Source organism: Borostomias antarcticus (genome assembly GCF_949987555.1).
Source record: "Borostomias antarcticus genome assembly, chromosome: 11".
Taxonomy (NCBI): Eukaryota; Metazoa; Chordata; class Actinopteri; order Stomiiformes; family Stomiidae; genus Borostomias; species Borostomias antarcticus.
The window spans coordinates 27,716,705-27,731,719 of record NC_140244.1 but is presented as its reverse complement, the minus strand read 5'-3'; the positions used below and the strand labels follow the sequence as shown (position 1 = coordinate 27,731,719).

Genomic DNA, 15,015 nt, shown 5'->3' with positions numbered 1-15,015 from the left:
CCTGTCTGCCTGCCTGTCTGTGTGTCTGCCTGTCTGTCTGTCTGTCTGCCTGTCTGCCTGTCTGTCTGTCTGTCTGTCTGTCTGTCTGTCTGTCTGTCTGTCTGTCTGTCTGTCTGCCTGTCTGTCTGTCTGTCCTTCCATCATTCCTTTGGCTCCAGTTCAGTCAGTTAGCTGGACTTAAAACCCAACTCACACCAACCTGACAGTCGCACGCATGCTTCTGACTTCTCCCGACCACTTATTGGCCAGTGTCACTTATTGGCCAGTGTCACTTATTGGCCAGTGTCACTTATTGGCCAGTGTCACTTATTTGCCAGTGTCACACACACTTCATCTGCAAGAGTGGTTCAAAGGGATCCAGACGGGAAGTCATGCTTCTCAACTTATTTGTTTTGTTTTCCTACACCGTAGTCAAGAAAATTAAGACTCTGGACCTGTGCTCTGTTTGGCTCAAATGTGACCGATGACCGAAGTCGGTTCAATATATTCAATATATCGGCCTAAACGAGAGCCTGACCTGTCCAGTTCAGCTTGGACGTATCGTATCGGGATCTCCCCCCCCGAGGTGGGTTAACCCTAACCCTAACCCTAACCCTGTCCAGCTCAGCTTGGACGTATCGTATCGGCCCTGTATCGGGATCCCCCCCCCCGAGGTGCCCGTCGGTTAGAACCTCCACAGCTTTCAGACCGTGATCAGGTTGGTGTGAACTGGGCTAAAGACTCTACTAACTTACTGGCTGATATTTCCTATAGTATTAGATATGTACATACATATATATGTATATGTATATATGATTAAACATGTTAATGTTATTTATTGGGGAAGCTTGTTTTGACTTGTGCATTGTTGTAAACATTTACAGTAGAGTGTGTGTTTGTGTTATTTCTAGAACTGTAAGGTGTGACAGGGAGCTACTTAAGAGTTAAATGTTCCTAAACCAGTGTTCCTGATAGACATGTAGCAGCGCCTCCATCTGAAGACTTGTCGTTGTTTGCTGCTATTGAGCCTGAAACCTTGTAGTGAGATGCACTGGTGGTCAGGGTTAGGGTTAACCCTAACCCTAACCCCAACCCCAACCCTAACCCTAACCCTCTGTTGGGCTGACCACAATCAGGTTTTGAATATTGTCAAAGTGGGGTGTGGAGGAGGGGTAATCAAGGCTGTTTATTTATATTTTGTGAGTTATTTATTTCTTGTGTGTGATTGGAGTTGTGTGTTGGCTCTGTCGGCCCAATAAAGCGTCTGTGAAGAAGGAGGTCTCTGTTCAGTCTCTCTTCAGACCACCCCTGGGGCACGTATTATCATTACTCTGGGGCAGAGTATTATTATTACTCTGGGGCAGAGTATCATTACTCTGGGGCAGAGTATTATTATTACTCTGGGGCACGTATTATCATTACTCTGGGGCAGAGTATTATTATTACTCTGGGGCACGTATTATTATTACTCTGGGGCAGAGTATTATTATTACTCTGGGGCACGTATTATTATTACTCTGGGGCACGTATTATTATTACTCTGGGGCACGTATTATTATTACTCTGGGGCAGAGTATCATTACTCTGGGGCAGAGTATTATTATTACTCTGGGGCAGAGTATCATTACTCTGGGGCAGAGTATTATTATTACTCTGGGGCAGAGTATTATTATTACTCTGGGGCAGAGTATTATTATTACTCTGGGGCAGAGTATCATTATTACTCTGGGGCACGTATTATTATTACTCTGGGGCAGAGTATCATTACTCTGGGGCAGAGTATTATTATTACTCTGGGGCAGAGTATTATTATTACTCTGGGGCACGTATTATTATTACTCTGTATTATTATTACTCTGGGGCATGTATTATTATTAATCTGGGGCATGTATTACTATTAATCTGGGGCAGAGTATTATTATTACTCTGGGGCAGAGTATTATTATTTATCTGGGGCAGAGTATTATTATTACTCTGGGGCACGTATTATTATTACTCTGGGGCATGTATTATTATTAATCTGGGGCAGAGTATTATTATTACTCTGGGGCAGAGTATTATTATTACTCTGGGGCAGAGTATTATTATTACTCTGGGGCACGTATTATTATTACTCTGGGGCAGAGTATTATTATTACTCTGGGGCAGAGTATTATTACTCTGGGGCAGAGTATCATTATTACTCTGGGGCACGTATTATTATTACTCTGGGGCACGTATTATTATTACTCTGGGGCAGAGTATTATTACTCTGGGGCAGAGTATTATTATTACTCTGGGGCACGTATTATTATTACTCTGGGGCACGTATTATTATTACTCTGGGGCAGAGTATTATTAATCTGGGGCACGTATTATTATTACTCTGGGGCACGTATTATTATTAATCTGGGGCAGAGTATTATTATTACTCTGGGGCACGTGTTATTATTAATCTGGGGCAGAGTATCATTACTCTGGGGCAGAGTATTATTATTACTCTGGGGCAGAGTATTATTATTAATCTGGGGCAGAGTATTATTATTACTCTGGGGCACGTATTATTATTACTCTGGGGAATGTATTATTATTACTCTGGGGCACGTATTATTATTACTCTGGGGCAGAGTATTATTATTACTCTGGGGCAGAGTATCATTATTACTATGGGGCACGTATTATTATTACTCTGGGGCACGTATTATTATTAATCTGGGGCAGAGTATTATTATTACTCTGGGGCAGAATATCATTATTACTCTGGGGCACGTATTATTATTACTCTGGGGAATGTATTATTACTCTGGGGCAGAATATTATTATTACTCTGGGGCACGTATTATTATTACTCTGGGGCAGAGTATTTTTATTACTCTGGGGCAGAGTATTATTATTACTCTGGGGCAGAGTATTATTATTACTCTGGGGCAGAGTATTTTTATTACTCTGGGGCAGAGTATTATTATTACTCTGGGGCAGAGTATTATTATTACTCTGGGGCAGAGTATTATTATTACTCTGGGGCAGAGTATTATTATTACTCTGGGGCAGAGTATTACTATTACTGTGGGGCAGAGTATTATTATTACTCTGGGGAATGTATTATTATTATTACTCTGGGGCAGAGTATCATTATTACTCTGGGGCAGAGTATTATTATTACTCTGGGGCAGAGTATCATTATTACTCTGGGGCAGAGTATTATTATTACTCTGGGGCAGAGTATTATTATCAGTCTGGGGCAGAGTATTATTATTACTCTGGGGCAGAGTATCATTATTACTCTGGGGCAGAATATTATTATTACTCTGGGGAATTTATTATTATTACTCTGGGGCAGAGTATCATTATTACTCTGGGGCAGAGTATTATTATTACTCTGGGGCAGAGTATTATTATTACTCTGGGGCAGAGTATTATTATCAGTCTGGGGCAGAGTATTACTGTTACAGAGTATTTCAGGTGTGTTTGATTTATCTCAGGACATGCAATTTGGGGAACTTTTGGTTTCATTTCAATGTTTTTATTTTTTTAAAGATATTTTTAAGGCATTTCTGCTTTATTAGGGATAGGACAGGGTAGATGACCGACAGGAAAGGTTGGAGAGGGAGAGAGAGAGGGGAAGACATGCAGCAAAGGGAGTGGGCCAGATTCCAACCCACGGGGAAAGGACTATCCTTTACATGGTAAACGCCCCAGCCCATTGAGCTACCGGTGCCCCCTCATTTCAATGGGTTAAGTAAACCAAGTGTGCCCTCCTCCACACACACATCTGACCCTGCTCTCCCCTCCACATGTGGAAGTGTCCTTGGTATGACACTGAACCCCAAATTGCTCCCAATGAGCAGGCCATTAGTGTGTGAATGGATGAATGAGGGCCAATTGTAAAGTGTGTTGGATAAAAATTAAGTGCAGTCCATTTACCATTTTAAAAGAATCATCTTGAATTCAATACTGAATCACAACTGGTACTCGGGGCCATATTCAAGTTATGTAATATTTACACTTTAAGGGCAGACTCTCATGAGAAAAACAACAACTTGTAGAGCAGTAATTCATGTCTAGAGCGTACCCACAATGCTGTAGACTTATTTTAAGCCTTCAAGCATATCTTTGTAGTAGCCTACTGTAATTTAATATGTTTGATTTTGGCTTAAAACATAACTTTCTGACACCAAAGAGAACACTGATGTGCATAAAAAAATGATGTACCCAAAAAATAGTTTTGTCTCATTTGACCACAAGACACAGAGCTGTATTTAGGCTGTCCGTATGCTGTAAACCTTATTCCATTCAATGAAGCTTCTCAGATTCTTTTGACACAGGGATGGAGTCAACAACAGCATGATGTTGCAGCTCTATATAAATAAAGCTTTGATTGATTGATTGATTATGTGGCAGCTCTGAAGAATAAGATTTGTCACAGAGATTTTAGTTTCCCCAAATCTCCTAGGGTCATTTAAAGTGTACGTGGTCGGTGATGAATAATAATCGTGTTTGGGTTTTGCAATGGAAACAGTGCACAGCATACCAGCAACCACAGAGGGCACAGTCACGTCACACACAGTCACAGCAGATGATTTAGAATGCAGATTTATTCAGGATGTTTGGGTGGTACATGCTCAATCACGAGATAAATCTGGTCACCACAGTCAGCCATTTATTATTCTTTTTTGGTCAAGAGAAAAACAGAATGAAAGCACTGCTTGCAAGCCTCATTGGGGAACCCATCTCTACGAAAGGAAAGGGAACGAGAGAATTCTGGATGCTGATCCCAGAGAAGGGGGATGCCACTTTTTACGAGTGTGCTTTCGGTTGCTTTTGATGATAATACAGAACACAAGATGGCGCCAGTTCCATATGATGAACAGATGAACGGGTGCTACGGAGTGAGGATGCTCTAGCGTAGCTCGGCAGCCATGATGGGTCCCCAGCCTGGCTGACTGAAGGCAGAGGTGGGTTAGGGTTAGGGTTAACCCTAACCCAGAGGTGGGTGAACTCATCTCTTTGCTACCGGTTGTTTGGTAAATATATCTCTGCTTTGTTTTGCTTTGTGCGTTGTGTTCTGATAAAAGGAGTGAAGGTAATAATCTGTCAGAGATCAGCTTCAGCCAGGGAGCGCCCTCTGGTGGTCAGCCTGTGTTACTACTCCTCTTGCATGGAGGCGAGGAGGAGGGGTCGGACAGGACCTGGCCTCCAGGGTCAGAGGTCTCAGGGGGCTCTGTGCCTGCAGGTGACAGGGGGAGTGTGTGCGAGCTCGTTTGAGCTGCGTAAGGAGGGGACAAGAGGAGGACGAGTAGGAGGAGGAGGACGAGTAGGAGGAGGAGGATGAGTAGGAGGAGGAGGATGAGTAGGAGGAGGAGGATGAGTAGGAGGAGGAGGGTAAGACAGACCGACCGCCTTGTTTAGTAACGTCTGTTGGACGAGACCATGGAGGAGCGGGACATGGACATGCCGCCCCCGCCCATCCCTAAGCTGCCGCCCCCGCCTCCCCCGCTCATGGACATGCCCCCTCCCCCGCTCATGGACATGCCCCCTCCACTGCTGCTGCTGTAGCCGTAACCGCCGCCTCCACCGCCGCCACCACCTCCAAGGGCAAGGCCACCGCCCATACCGAACCCAGAACCTGGGAGAGAGAAAGGGGGGGGGAGAGAAAGAGAGAGACAGCGAGGGAGAGAGAGAGAGAGAGAGTTTATATAGTTATCAGTGATGGTGATGCTGATTGAATGAACGGGTTTACAGCTTGGATTATACCGTACTGTACAGGTGGGTGTTCTAGTTTAGATTAGAGACGGTAGGAAGGTATTCTAGGTTGGATGTAAAAGACAGCAGGCAGGTGTTCTTACCACCGCCGCCACCACCGCCGCCGCCGCCGCCGCCAGAGGTCTGGATGTGGATGGTCGCTGTTCCTCCACCAGAGGAGATCCTGAAGAAAGAGTACGCAAGTCAGTTACTGGCTAGATAAGCTTCTGGCTGAAGCTACCGTTTCTTGGCATAAACATTCAGACAAAGAAAGACGACTATTTTGCTGTTCATCTACCAGCTGTGTCTTGCCTTGTGCTCATTCAAGACTTTTTTTTTTAAAGATTTGATTTATTTTTCACCTGGTCTCCTCTCCTTCCAGGAGTTTCCTGTAGGTGGCGATCTCGATGTCCAGGGCCAGCTTGACGTTCATCAGCTCCTGGTACTCGCGCACCTGGCGGGCCATGTCCTGCTTGGCTCTCTGCAGGGCGGCCTCCAGGTCGCTGATGCGGAGCTTTGCGTCCTTCACAGCCAGCTCACCGCGCTCCTCTGCCTCGGCGATCTGCGCCTCCAGGCTGCCACGCTGGCAGGAGAGGAAGAAAAAAAAAGTATAATAACGTGGAGTCTTCTCCTGTTGGGCTGAACTAATCATGTTTAATTGGTGGATACTTATTCTCACCAAAGGATGTTTTTTTGCTGCCTAAGTTTGAAAGCCAGACTTGTTGCCAGTATTTGGAGATGTCCGTGGTCACTGCGGTGGGCCTACCTGTCCTTTGACTGACTCAATCTCGTTGTGGAGTCGGCTGATCATGCGGTTCAGGTCGGCGATCTCCGTCTTGGTCGAGCGCAGGTCCTCACCGTACTGCCCTGCTGACGACTGCATCTCCTCGAACTGGTCACATGTGGTTTAGTCATTAATAAGAATCTAGAATTTAAAGTATCAACACACTAACTATCTGGTAATCAACACATTTAATGGCCTCGTTGAGGAACCCCAGCCCATACAAAGCACAGCACAGCTGCACTACAACCGAGCTGCAGGTGAATAAAGCATCTTTAGATCTGGGGATCTTCTATCTGCTGCCTCTCAGTGAAGTGGGCTCTCACCTTCTGCTTGTACCAGGTCTCCGCCTCAGCTCTGCTGCGGTTGGCGATGTCCTCGTACTGAGCACGGACCTCGGCCACGATGGAGTCCATGTCCAGGTTACGGCTGTTGTCCATCTCCACCACCACAGAGGTATCCTTGATCTGACCTTGCAGCTCACGCAGCTCCTGGGGAGGGAAGGGGAAGGTAGGGGAGGTGGTCAGGAAAGGTAATGTTTTTCTTCAAGTGGTTCACCACATTGTTTATCCTGTCCAGCGTGTCATCATCAGATGCTGCTAAAACTTCATCATCCTGGTCCTCACCGCTTCGTAGACCGCCCTCAGGAAGTTGATTTCGTCCTGGAGGGCGTCGACCTTGGCCTCCAGCTCCACTTTCACCATGTAGGCTCCATCCACATCCTAGAAGAGGAGGCATGATGCCAGTTAGAGAAGAAGATGAGGTTTGTGACTGAGCTGATCTGGGGACTGATATAGCCGTGGGGACTATGCAACCTGTGAGATTATTCATCTCCTCACCTTCTTCAGGAGGACAAACTCGTTCTCCACAGCGGCGCGCTTGTTGATCTCATCTTCATATCTGAAAATATAGATTTTATGTGTTAGCTAACTTGAACCAATCCACCATTGAGGAAAGTAGAAGTGAGTGCATATTATCCACCCAGGAAAATCCTAATCCTATCATATGAAGGCCTGTCATTTGTATGTGTCAGTTGTTTAGGGTACACAGACTATACCCACTTATTTTTCCATTTAAATTCATATTTTTTAAACAACACTAATGTAAAAGAAAAAAAAGGTACAGTTTCTGAGAATTAGCAGTCACTTCTGCAGTCACCACAACAACACCACAACAACACCACAACAACACCACAGACGAGTGTTGCAGACTCACTTGTTCTTGAAGTCCTCCACCAGGCCCTGCATGGTTACCCTAACCCTAACCCCAGACTCACTTGTTCTTGAAGTCCTCCACCAGGCCCTGCATGTTCCTCAGCTCGCCCTCCAGCTTCATCTTCTCGTTGCCAAGACCGTCCAGCTGTCTGCGCAGGTTGGAGATGTAGGCCTCGAACATGCTGTCGATGTTGGAGCGCATGGTAGTCTGGTCCTGCAGGAGGCTCCACTTGGTCTCCAGCATCTTGTTCTGCTGCTCCAGGAAGCGCACCTGTCCACAGGAAGTGACATAAGAGGGAGTTAGTGTCAGGGGGGGACCGGGAAGTGAGGGACAAGTCAGTTACAGTAGGTGTGCCTCATTCACTCTGAATGTGATGTTACGGGAAGGGACCTGCAACTCAGATTTCTGGCTAGCTTGGCCATGGGGCCTGTTCTGTTCTTTTCTGCTTCCAGTGAGGTCATGTAGCTGTAAACTGAGGTGACTCTCCTCTCAACAGGTTTCAACAACTGCTTTGGCTCCTGGGAGAATTCCTTCCATGTGAGCTGTGGCAAGATTCAGTGAAGAGGGCCGGCCAGGCAGCTGAAAGGCTCCGCCGCCCCATCTTACCCAACCCTTCCCCGAGGACAGGGACGAGGCAGCCCACCCCGGCCCCAGACACGCCCCGGTCCCGGCACACCCCGGCCCCAGACACGCCCCGGTCCCGGCCCACCCCGGCCCCAGACACGCCCCGGCCACTCCCCTCCCGTTAGCGCCGACGTGGAGTCTCAGCAGAGACGTTCTGTGCTCTAGCCCCACAGCCAGCCAGACAGGCCCTAAGGGAAGGAACTTGCCTGCTGCTGCCACACCCTCCATGATTACTGCACACCATGCAGCCAGGGAACAGCTGCCCCTGTAACACTAACACTACCCCATCCTTTTCATGTGCTAGCAGCACAATTGATTGTAAAGTTACAGAATTTGATCTCATCGACCACCTTGATAGGAGTGGGGGTGGCACATATTGCTTGTGTGTGAAAATCTTGAGTGAATATTTTCACAGGGAGGGTGTGGTCTGTTGGTCTGTGTTCAAGGAGTGGTTTTATAGATTCAACATGGTCTTGTCTACTCTCCAGACATCAAGCCTCCTTGAAGGGGCGGCTGTACTGGGGCGGCTGTAGCTCAGTTGGTAGAGCGGGTCGTTCAGTGATCGAAGGGTCAGTGGTTCGAATCCCAGCTCTGACTGTCCACATGTCGAAGTGTCCTTGAGCAAGACACCTAACCCCAAATTGCTCCCAATGAGCAGGTTAGCACCTTGCATGGCAGCTACCGCCATTGGTGTGTGAATGTGTGTGTGAATGGGTGAATGAGAGGCCATTGTAAAGCGCTTTGAGTGCCGCTAAGGTGGAAAAGCACTATATAAGTGTAGTCCATTTACCATTTACCATTTGAAGCACAACTCCAGAAACCACGTTGATCCAGTCTGACTCTAACCCTAACCACGTTGATCCAGTCTGACTCTAACCCTAACCACGTTGATCCAGTCTGACTCTAACCCTAACCACGTTGATCCAGTCTGACCCTAACACTAACCATGTTGATCCAGTCTGACTCTAACCCTAACCACGTTGATCCAGTCTGACTCTAACCCTAACCACGTTGATCCAGTCTGACCCTAACACTAACCATGTTGATCCAGTCTGACTCTAACCCTAACCACGTTGATCCAGTCTGACTCTAACACTAACCACGTTGATCCAGTCTGACTCTAACACTAACCACGTTGATCCAGTCTGATCCTAACCATGTTGATCCAGTCTGACTCTAACACTAACCACGTTGATCCAGTCTGATCCTAACCATGTTGATCCAGTCTGACTCTAACCCTAACCACGTTGATCCAGTCTGACTCTAACCATGTTGATCCAGTCTGACTCTAACCCTCCTCCTCCTATCCTCCTCACAAGGAGGTTTGTGCCGCAGCGACTGAGCTCTTCACTGTGAGTCCTAAGTGTCAGGTGGCTGCGCAGGTGCAGCAGAGAGAGGCCCCGCCCCCTGCCCCCCCCCCCCCCCCCCCATCAGACCCCTCCACTAAGAGGCTGCTGCTGCTGCCATGGAAACAACTAGGGAACCGAACCTGATCCCCTCCTCGCTCCCAGAGAGAGCTGCTGGCCACATGATCTGCCTGGGTTTGGGTTTCCTACCCCAACCCCCTCACACACCCTGCTACCCTACAGGGCTGGGGCAGTTGAGCCCTAGAGAGAGCGAGTGGAGCGATGTCGCCTGCTACGCTGACCCACTGTGATGAGGCTGGGTTACCCTAACCCTAACCCTAACCCTAGGACAGGCTTCAGACCTGTGGTCCCTGTGTGTTTCCTATTCAGGGGGGGTAGAGCTAACTGGTTTCTGTACATACAGGATATCCGGCGCTCAGCTTGTCCGTGGCTGTGAAATATTTAATGAGCACCAGGACACAAGGGAAGGGAGTGACTATTCAAGCATGCTGGCACCAAGCAACCAGAGCATAGTAGGAACACCACACACAGATAACCCTAACCCTAACCCAGCTGCCGTCTGTGTGATGCCCCTGCATACTAACTACAGGCTGCACACCTGAGTGGGGACCAGTTTGATCAGGTGCTTATTTAAGCTTGCCTGGTACATTAGAAACAAACTGAACTGTCTCAGTAGTGCAAAACTCCACCATTTGTGCACGCCAAGCAACTTAAATCAAATGCACCTGCTTTTTTTTCTCAGTTTCTGTGAAAAGTATTCGAGAAGAAACACAGCTTTGTCGCTAATGCTAACATTTGGTCACCACTGCGCTGCATATTCCTTAACCTGCTATAAACAGACTTGTCTCATGAAGAGAGATCTGGAGAGACCAGAGAGACTCTTCTTCTAACCTGCTATAAACAGACTCGTCTCATGAAGAGAGATCTGGAGAGACCAGAGAGACTCTTCTTCTAACCTGCTATAAACAGACTTGTCTCATGAAGAGAGATCTGGAGAGACCAGAGAGACTCTTCTTCTAACCTGCTATAAACAGACTTGTCTCATGAAGAGAGATCTGGAGAGACCAGAGAGAAGGCCAGAGGGGAGGAGGGTCACTGACCTTGTCGATGAAGGAGGCGAAGCGGTTGTTGAGGGTCTTGATCTGGTCCTTCTCCTGGGTTCGGACCACCTGGATGTTGGGGTCGATCTCCAGGTTGAGGGGGGCCAGCAGGCTCTGGTTGACGGTGACGGCTGTGATGGGCATGAAGCCGCCTCCGCCCAGACCGTAGCCGCTGCCGCCTCCACCCAGACCGAATCCACCGCCGCCGCCGCCTCCGCCCAGACCGAATCCGCCGCCGCCTCCACCCAGACCGAATCCACCGCCGCCGCCGCCTCCGCCCATGCCGAATCCGCCACCACCACCGCCTGTGCTCATGCTGTAGCTGCTGTAGCCGCCGCCGCCGCCACCGCCCATCCCGAAGCCTCCGCCGCCGCCACCGGAACGGCGGACGGACATGCTGCTGCGGCTGGAGCCCATGGGCGCGGCGGCTGCCGAGAAGCTGGAGAAGCCAAGGCTCCTCTTGATGCCGCCTCCGCCGCCGCTGCCGAAACCGCCACTCATGCTTCCGCCACCGAAGCTGCTGGAGGACGACGACGACTTGTAGGCAACACTCATGGTCTGAGAGGAGGAAGAGGAGGAGGAGGAGTGCAGAGAGACAGAGGACTGGAGGAGCTCAATAGAGGACAGTCAGATCCCCCTGAGTGCCTTCTCTCGGAAAGATCCCTGCTTATATCTGATTCTGCTAGGGGGAGGAGTCGGTACAGGGGCCAACCCCTCCGCCCTGTCCCAGGACCTACCTGCCCCCCCAGCGGGCTCACCTGCTGGGGAGAGGGAGGGAGGGAGGGAGGGAGGGAGGGAGAGAGGGAGGGAGGGCTGCCGCTACTGTGTACCCAGCCCGTCAGACAGGTAGCGGTGCCCGCCCCTGTAAGCCGATCCGGCCAGGCCACACCCAGCTACACAGAGGAATGGGAGCCAGGACCTCAGGCAGGGTGGGAGGAGCCAGGACCTCAGGCAGGGTGGGAGGAGCCAGGACCTCAGGCAGGGTGGGAGGAGCCAGGACCTCAGGCAGGGTGGGAGGAGCCAGGCCCTCAGGCAGGGTGGGAGGAGCCAGGACCTCAGGCAGGGGGGGAGGGGGGCATTTAGCTACCAGGTATTTCACTATATTCATGTATACTGAGGATGACATGCAGATTAGAATGCTCCATGGTCAGTGTGACTGGGGGGTTGAAGGGGTCAGTGTGACTGGGGGGTTGAAGGGGTCAGTGTGACTGGGGGGTTGATGGGGTCAGGGTCAGTGTGACTGGGGGGTTGAAGGGGTCAGGGTCAGTGTGACTGGGGGGTTGAAGGGGTCAGGGTCAGTGTGACTGGGGGGTTGAAGGGGTCAGGGTCAGTGTGACTGGGGGGTTGAAGGGGTCAGGGTCAGTGTGACTGGGGGGTTGAAGGGGTCAGGGTCAGTGTGACTGGGGGGTTGAAGGGGTCAGGGTCAGTGTGACTGGGGGGTTGAAGGGGTCAGGGTCAGTGTGACGGGGGGGTTGAAGGGGTCAGGGTCAGTGTGACTGGGGGGTTGAAGGGGTCAGGGTCAGTGTGACTGGGGGTTGAAGGGGTCAGGGTCAGTGTGACTGGGGGGTTGAAGGGGTCAGGGTCAGTGTGACTGGGGGGTTGAAGGGGTCAGGGTCAGTGTGACTGGGGGGTTGAAGGGGTCAGGGTCAGTGTGACTGGGGGGTTGAAGGGGTCAGGGTCAGTGTGACTGGGGGGTTGAAGGGGTCAGGGTCAGTGTGACTGGGGGGTTGAAGGGGTCAGGGTCAGTGTGACTGGGGGTTGATGGGGTCGGGCCGGGAGAAGCAGCAGGCTGGGGAGGACAGTCTCCTGGGTGTGTGTGTGTGTGTGTGTGTGTGTGTGTGTGTGTGTGTGTGTGTGTGTGTGTGTGTGTGTGTGTGTGTGTGTGTCGTAGCGGAGCTCTGGCTGGTGACACTGTTGTGGTGTTTAGAATCGGATTCTACCGCACTTCCTAATCTGTCATCAGAGAGGTCCTGTTCATCCCCTCTGTGTGTGTGTGTGTGCGTGTGTGTGTGTGTGTGTGTGTGTGTGTGTGTGTGTGTGTGTGTGTGTGAGAGAGAGAGAGAGAGACAGACAGACAGACAGAAACAGACTCCTCTCTGTTCTCCCTGGTACTTAGTTGGAACTCTAAGTGGTTCACTGAGCTGCAGATTGGGTGAACTGCCAGATAGTTTGCTGCATTAACATGAGTTTAGTTGAGTATTTTTTTATTCACACAAATAAAGTAAAAGACAGACGGTGTGTAAAAACAAAGTCCAATACACGCCTAAGAGGGCTTATGTGAAAACAACACCCAAATAATGATGATAGTAAAATGCTTTGGTATACACTGCTGTCTGTGAGCCTGACGTATAGATGCTGTTTGTTTGCTGCGCATCTCGTAGGAGAATAGTAAGAAAAGTATTTCATTCTTTCACAGAGATTACAACCAGAAATTATCTTTAATTCCAAGGGTGTAGTTGATAGAAGGATACAACTTTATTGTTCAGCCAAGGCTCACCACACAGATGACATGCAGTACTTTTTTGTACAACATTCAACAACACCACTCAGAGTGCCAACAAAGTACATAGGGAACATAAACCACGACCCAGTCATGAGTCATACACATCAGCTAGTCAAGTCATTCCAAATGCTCAGCAGTCTGTAGTGCTACAACCAATGGGTGTGGCACACTGAGGCGGCTCTGGGATGCCTTTACTGCATCTCCCAGCAGGCTAGCTGGGCGCCTGCCAGGGGGGGGGTGGACACAGTCATTTTGTTTTTACCAAAACAATATTATTTAGTTGAATCATGCTCTTCCAACAAGTAGTACAAGAGTTTCATTGTTAGGGGGAGAGAGAGCAAGTGTATGTGTGTGTGTGTGAGAGAGAGAGAGAGAGAGAGGGAGAGAGAGAGAGGAAGGAAGAGAGAGAATGGGAGAGGAGAGAATGCACGGTGTCCTCTGTGTGCTCTGTTCAGACCTGCAGTCGACTGCCAGGAGAAAAACAGGCCATCCTGAACCCTCCAATCAATGACCTGGATGTCGCTGAAGATCAGACCAGCAAGCTGCGACTACGATCACGCCTGAAATAAACTGCACAGGGAGTTCCACCCAGATCCCTGAATGATAACGTTCACCGTTTTCTCCCAGGTCTTCTGGGTCTTGAGATGAGCTGATTAGTAGCACAGGAACCCCAGCATGGAGGGAAAGACGTGTCTGTTTCAGAGAGAGAGAGAGGAGGAGGAATGTCACGGTGTGGATTTTTCCCCACTGACTAATAAATCCATGACACCGGCGTTACTGGTAACACTGTTTAGCTTACAATAAGAGAGCACTTACTTTAATCTTTACCCTTAGACCTTTGCCTTACGTTGAACAGCACTGTTAGCCTTTGGTGTTGTATGCCTCCACGACTTTTATTTGTCCCGAGATAAATTTGTCTCGGACATACAGGCTGCTATATACAGTGCAGAGGTGCCATAACAAGGACAAAACAAACATTAGTGCATAGATATGTGCAAACATGTGCAAACAAGTTTAAAGTAAGTTTAGAGTAAGGTAAGATAAGCGTTTTACTCGGTCCTGTGCTTCTTTATAATCAGAATTTGTTTATTGCCAGGTAGTTTTTGTGCGTGGCTGTAAGCCAGCACACCTAGCATAGCCTTTGTCCGGTTATTTCTCCCTCCCTCCCTCCGTTACTCTGGTCAATGTTGGCCTGCATTTCTCTGTTGGTACCACAAGAGGCAGTAGTCCCAGCACACCAACATCAAGAACGACACCAAAATCAACCCGTTGATCTCCACTGCACAAGTAGAGTAGTGGTCTTCTTCTTGGTGCGGGTTAGGTGTTGTGTTCTCTCCTCCCCAGGCTCGGGGCCGAGGGGCTGTCCGTTTACCACCTGGGCTATATATCCGGGCACACCTCCAGGAACCATGTCACTGTTTCATCATCCAAAACTATGTCAGACTGTCCTGTCTGCAGTTTGTTCCTCAGCGCCACACTCGCACGCCGCACAGGATACCAAGCCCCATCTGTGCATCGATGAGTTGAAACGTCCAACACCGGTCCGGAGGGGATTAAGCCTCACCCACACCAGTCTGGGTAAGTCCATCCTGGGAGGGGAAGGACCGGCGGCCATGGAGCAGGTGCTTAGGGTCCACGGCCCGGCGGGGTCCCATTCAGGCTTGTTCAGCTTAGGGATCACGACAACTAGGGCTCTTTTCCAGATTATGGGGATCTTGAGTTGGT

At 49.4% G+C, this 15,015-nt stretch overlaps 1 protein-coding gene across 1 annotated transcript; it reads right to left on the bottom strand.

Moving 5' to 3' along the window:
- Window positions 1–5,363: 5,363 nt before the first annotated feature.
- On the bottom strand, window positions 5,364–11,342 carry krt5 (keratin 5; the record flags this gene model as incomplete). The annotated part of the gene is made up of 9 exons (XM_084446270.1): window positions 5,364–5,584; window positions 5,805–5,884; window positions 6,063–6,283; window positions 6,467–6,592; window positions 6,808–6,972; window positions 7,108–7,203; window positions 7,321–7,381; window positions 7,758–7,966; window positions 10,788–11,342. 9 exons carry the CDS (start codon window positions 11,340–11,342, stop codon window positions 5,364–5,366), a joined length of 1,734 nt encoding a protein of 577 aa, XP_084302396.1.
- Between the last annotated feature and the right edge of the window lie 3,673 nt (window positions 11,343–15,015).